This window comes from Canis lupus, chromosome 20, assembly GCF_003254725.2.
Source record: "Canis lupus dingo isolate Sandy chromosome 20, ASM325472v2, whole genome shotgun sequence".
Lineage (NCBI taxonomy): Eukaryota > Metazoa > Chordata > Mammalia > Carnivora > Canidae > Canis > Canis lupus.
The window spans coordinates 19,608,389-19,614,388 of NC_064262.1; the positions used below are offsets into that span (position 1 = coordinate 19,608,389).

The 6,000-nt window shown below is 39.8% G+C and overlaps 1 protein-coding gene across 1 annotated transcript in view; it reads left to right on the forward strand.

Annotated features, from left to right (window-relative positions):
* The window catches only part of SHQ1 (SHQ1, H/ACA ribonucleoprotein assembly factor), a 101,716-nt gene extending 96,124 nt beyond the window's left edge, over window positions 1–5,592 (forward strand). Inside the window, exon 11 of the mRNA XM_025456582.3 lies at window positions 4,156–5,592. Coding sequence (XP_025312367.1) covers window positions 4,156–4,708 — 553 coding nt within the window. The 3' untranslated portion in view covers window positions 4,709–5,592. The remainder of the gene's footprint in view (window positions 1–4,155) is intronic.
* The last annotated feature ends 408 nt before the right edge of the window (window positions 5,593–6,000 follow it).

Sequence of the window (6,000 nt, forward strand, 5' to 3'; positions counted from 1 at the left end):
TTTTGACATGAACTAGCTGGCCTGTTTTGAGTGTGACAGTGAAAAACCACTAACTACATTAAATGAGGTGCTTTCTGAAACGGAAAGGGCCATTGCAGAGTTAGGTTCTACAATTTACAAGGAGTGGCAGACTTAGAACCAACTCTAATTGTAACAGTGGTTGAAAGAACAAAAAGGCTCCTTTTCATGGCTTAATGAATAGGTTTCTTTTATTGCAAGCAATGATCGCTAAGTTATCTGCATAAAATAATTGAATAGAAACAAACCCAACTTTCATTCCTTGGATTATTAGGTCACATTCTACATCAATTATGTTTTGAAAATTTTAATTTCTTTTTATCCTAGCATTCTTTAGGGGAGAATTCAGAATGCCTCTTTCATAAACTTAAGGTTTCTATCACAACTTAATTTTTTAAAGAGATTTTATTTATTTGAGAGAGACAGAGATAGCAACAGAGAGTTAGGAGGAGAAGGAGAAGCAGACATCCTGCTGACTAGGGAGCTTGATGTGGGGCTTGATCCCAAGACTGTGCATAACTTGAGCCGAAAGCAGACACTTAACCAACTGAGCCACCCAGGTACCCCTCTATCACAACTTTAATATTAATTTAGGAAACTAGCCAGCTTGACGTAGGAAAAGTGAGACTGCTAAGAAAAAGAGATGAATCAGAATGTTAAAAAATCAAAAAGAACATAAAATTCATTTTTTACATACTTATTTTTTTAAAAAAAAGATTTATTTCAGAGAGCAAGAGAAAGAGAGCACAAGTGGGAGGGGCAGAGGGAGAGAGTACCTCAAGCAGACTGTGCTGAGCATGGAGCCTAACTTGAGGCTCAATCTCACAACCCTGAGATCATGACCTGAGCTGAAACTAAGAGTTGCATGCTTAACTGACTGTACCACCAGGCACCCCCATTTTTTTACATATTTTATATAAACAGGTCGTTTAAACATAATATAGTACTTAAAGTAAGAAACAACCTGAAGGATAAATTCACAGTACCTAGTAATAGGCACAAATCCTGTTAGGATCACATGGCTTATCTGAGCCACTATTTTGCCTGTTAAAGTAGATCCTATTTAGTCTCACGTGTGTGGGCTCTGCTGTGTCTGAAAAGAGCTAGGATTACAGGTAAGAGGCTTTGAAATTCCAAATTTGTTCTGTTATACATGACAGATACAGTGTAGTAGACAATAATAACAAGGATCCAGATAGTTCAACCAGAGAGTTGACATACCGACTCCCTTCACTGTATCCATAAAAATAAGTCAGATGTGTTCTTCCCATTCCAAAACTGTGATTAAGGCTCAGATGTACACTTCACTGAAGTTTGCTAAGCGAAAGCCAACAGTGTTTGCAGACTTCTGTGCTCGTGTCGGTCAGAACTTGCTCATTGGGAAGACATTGAATGGAGCTCCAACTGGGGAGAAGTGAAGAATGTGGTCTCAGGATGGGAAACTTTTCAGAGCCTGGATATTTGTGGGTATGGTGGAGGAGGGAGTACACTAGAGCCCCAAGGCATGGGAGTCTGGTTTCGACTGCCCCTGGTTAGCTGTGTAAACTTCAGCAGGAAGTCTCTTACCCCTCCAGGCCTGTTTTGTTATCTGCAATGTGGACAAAAATGAAACTGACCTGTGAGGAGGTTGTCATTTGGAGCAAGTGTTTGTGGAACGTCATCTTTCATAGATTGTCGAAAGAATGTGTCATGGCTAATAAGAATGTGAGGTGTATGGTCACTGACGTAAGAGCTTGTATTTTAAATATTTATTTAAATAGATAGGTTCCTTGCTCTTTATCTATTAAAGCTGTGGTTTATTACCCAGAGAGGGCCTGCTTCAGTGGAAAAGATGGCAGTGACCTAGGTCCTAGGCTGACAGGGCTTTAGGGCAGAGATGTTTCAAACTGGTCCACTAACTCAGACCAAATTCTTTACCAGGGGTCATCAGAATTTCAAAATACATGTTGTTTGGACATTGTCTACAACTGCCTTAGACATGGACGTAAATTACGTGGCAACCCTCTCATTCTGTGCTCCTAGAGAGTTCTCAGACTGGCAAGAGCATCTCCAGAGTTTATCACTTGTTGGTTAATCATAAGCTTACTTCAGCAGATCTTATCCTAGTTTTTCTCTCCACCCTAGCCACCTTCCTTTTTCTAATCTCTGGGAATTCCAGCACACACTCAGGGGTTTCCTTGCATATGAGAAAGTTGCTCTCCGTGATGGCCATTGCCTGTGGCCATTCACCCAGCTTCCTGTACCTTGCACCCGCCCTTGGACACTGACTGCAGTAGAGATTCTGGGTCCTGACTGCACTTTTGGAGAGGCAGCAGCAGGGACAGATCATCCCTGCACAAAGTCATTACACCACATATTCTGTGACCAAAGGGTCTCAGACACATCTAGGCGCATTTATGTGAAAAATACCATCTTTGTTCACTAGTTCCCATTGCTCCACCAGTCACTTCAGGCTCAGTGAAATTAAGCCTTATTTTCTCAATATTATGGGATGGACTGCTCTTTTACAAGTGAATTTATCTTATGAACTCACCCTCATCAGGTTTGTGTCAAAGCCTCTAAATGTTTAGTACACTCATTTCACCTTTGGACTTAGAGAAACATAGAAGCCATATCAGCATGCTGACCATTTTCACACACTGCCACCTTTTTCAGTTGTCACTTTAGATTTTCTTCTATGGGAGAGGAAAGACAGTTTTTGGACACCTGCAGTAAGTATACTTTTCATTGCTTCTTTCATAACAAAAGGAAAACAACTAATGTATCCAAGTTAATTAAAAAGATTATTTATTATAATGTAATGTTACAAATGTAGAATATCCTCTGATATAACATGAAATGATTTTCTAATAAAAATAAAAAGTGCTTCATGCTGCTCTCTATGGTATTGCATTTTAGTTTTTGTATATTTAAAATTTTTAAATAGGTATTACATTCACAGAGTTTAAAAAATAATATGCAGTGAAAAGCCTCCCTCTTACCATCACCTCCCACCTTTCCAGTCCTCACTATCCCCCCATATAAGTTAGTGTTTTCTATAGCTTTCTAGAGTTTATTGATAAGTATACAAGCAAATAGATGTGCTTATATTTCTTTCTCCTTTTTTAACCTAAAAGGTAGCACACACATATGGCATGCCTTTTGTTGTTGCTATTAGACAGTATATCTGGGTTAGCCCATGAAGAGCTTTGTTCCTTAAGCAGCCGTAGACTCTCTCCCTTTGCATGAAGAGGCCATAACTTATTTAACCAGTCCCATAATGGTGGGCATTTGTTTGTTTCCCATTTTGGGGTATTAAAAACAATGCCAGAGTAAATAACCTTGGGCCTCTGTCCTATAGCATATGTCTTTAATTTTCAGATGCGGTATTGCTGGGTCAAGAGTATGTACATTTTCAATTTTGTAAGTTCTTGCCAACTTCTCCTTCACAGGGGTCGGACCTGTTTAATTTCTCAGCAGCAGTGTAGGGAGTTGCCTTTTCCCCCACAGCCTTGCTAGCCGTGCTATCGAATGTTTGGATTTTTGCCACTATGATAAATGAAAAATGTATCTTACTGTGACTTTAGTTTGTATTTCTCGTATTTGACTGGAGTTGAATATACTTTCTTATGTTTAAGAGGCATTTATATTTCCTTTTGTGAGAATTGTCTGCTTATGTCTTTTTTCTGATGAATTGTTATATCCATTTTTAAGAACTCTGGGGGGATTAGGCCTTGCTCTATGACATGAGTTGCCAGTATTTTTCTCAATTTTGCATTAGTCTTTTGACTTTATGATGATTTTTTTGGTTTCTTGTCTTACAGAAGTTTTGTTTTATTTTGTTTTGTTTTTAATTTGTCAATCTTTCCCTTTTTTGTGTGGCTTCTGGATTTTGAGTCCTAGTTAGAAAGGGCTTCCTCATTCTAGGGTCATAAAGGGATTCTTCTACATTTCCTTGTAATACTTGATTTGCTTCATGTTTGGGGTTTTTTTTTTTTTTTTTACATTTATATCTTTTATATATTTCAGGATTTATCTTGGTATGTCACGTGAAGTATGGCTCTGACTTTATTTTGTTAATTTAAGTTCTGTGCCCTGTTGTGTTCTTGGGCCAGGTAATGAATGGTCCTAATATTTCTTCTTAAAATGGCTTTCGAGGTCCAGCAAGTTGGCAGCTCTTGCAGAAGCCTTAAAGGAAGCATCCCTGACAAAGGCCCAGCTGGGACTGGAACTGGAAGAACTGGAAGCTGCAGCTTTTCTTGTGCAGGAGGAAGAAACAGCATTAAAAGCAGCCCGCTCCATTTCCAGGCAGCAGACACCTTCCTCCAGTCCCGAGGCAAGTGATTCAGAGGAATCAGACAGCACCAGCGAATCTGAAACCGAAGGCTTGGACTCCGAGCAAGGGGAGCTCACGGGTAGTAAATCTGAGACCGTAGATCCCTCACGAGGTCCCTCTTTTGAGGCAGGCAGTGCCCTGCTTATTGATGACAGTGGGGTGTGCAGAAACTCAGCCATCGGGACATCTGGTGGTAGTCCGGGCAAGCCACCTGCCTCCTCCTGTGCTCTTGGAGGGTCCCGGCCGCTCATAGAGGAGCTCAGAGAGCAACTGAACTCAACAGTTCAAGTTTCTGAACCCGAAGACTCTGCTGCTGGAAGCCACAGCTGCGTGCAGGGCAGAGTCAATGGGCAGACACCAAGTGACAGACTCTGAGTGGTTTTCTCCACTATTGAGAATTATGTCAGATTTGGTTTTCTTCACTGAATGATAATTCTTCATTTTCACTTTGTCGTCCTTCTTAGTGTATACAACACTGTTTTTCAGTGAGCTGATGTTGATACCTGTTGGTTCCTTAGTACAACTTTATAAAATAAAGTTTTAAAGTATTTTTACCAAAATGTCATTAATATTGAAGATGAAATAACAGTTCAGCTGGAATCCCTAGAATGTAGAGCTCATCAATATGTTTTTTCTTCAGATTTTATTTTTAAGTAACCTCTATCTATACCCAAAGTGGGGCTTGAACTCACAACCTTGAGTCACATGTTTTACCAGCCAGCCAGGCATCCCTAGCCACCTCTCCTACCCCCCATTAATATTTTAGGAGCCTCACCCAGGTATACTTGACATACAGTAAACTGCATGTATTTAAAGTGTACAGTGTGGTAAGTGTTGACATCTGTATGCACAAAAATGAAATTATCACTGCCGCCAAGATTCTGTACTTACCCATCATTTCCAAGTGTCCTCATCCCCCTTTATTATCCTGCTCCCCTACCCCAACATACCACCCACTCCTCCATTCCCCAGCAAGCACTGATTTGCTCTGACACTGTACATTAGTTTGCATCTCCTAGGATTTAATATAATTGAATTGTGTAATATGTACCCTCTTAAAAATTAGGCTTATTTCACTCACTATAATTATTTTCAGATTTGTCGATGCAGTATGTGTTCAAGAGGGCTTTTTTTAAAAGCTTTTTGTTTTTTTCCGTATCTGATTAGTATCTGATTAGATAGATTTTTCCATCCACCTACTGATGGACATTTGGGTTGTTTCCAGCTTTTGGCTGTCACAAATAAAGCTGTTATGAACATTTGTGTGCAAGTCTTTGTGTGGACATATGCTTGCATTTCTCTTAGGTAAATATCCAGTAGTGGAATGGCTGAGCCGTATGGTAGGTGTATGTTTAACAATTTAAGAAACTGCCAAACTGTGTCCCAACATGGCTATACCAGTTCACATTTCCACCGGTAGTGAATGAGTGCTCCATGTCTTGCACATTCTTATCATCACTGTGATCCGTTTTTACCATTTTAATAGGAGTGAGGTGGTATCTCACTGTGGTTTTAATTTGCATGTTTTAAGACTTCTGTTGGTGAGCATCTTTTCATACACTTGTTCGTCCTCCACAAATCTTTGGTGAAGTGTCTTTTCAAATCTCTTGCCATTTTATTTTTTAAGCTGGGTTGCTTGTTTTCTTATTTTTGAGTTTGAGAGTTCT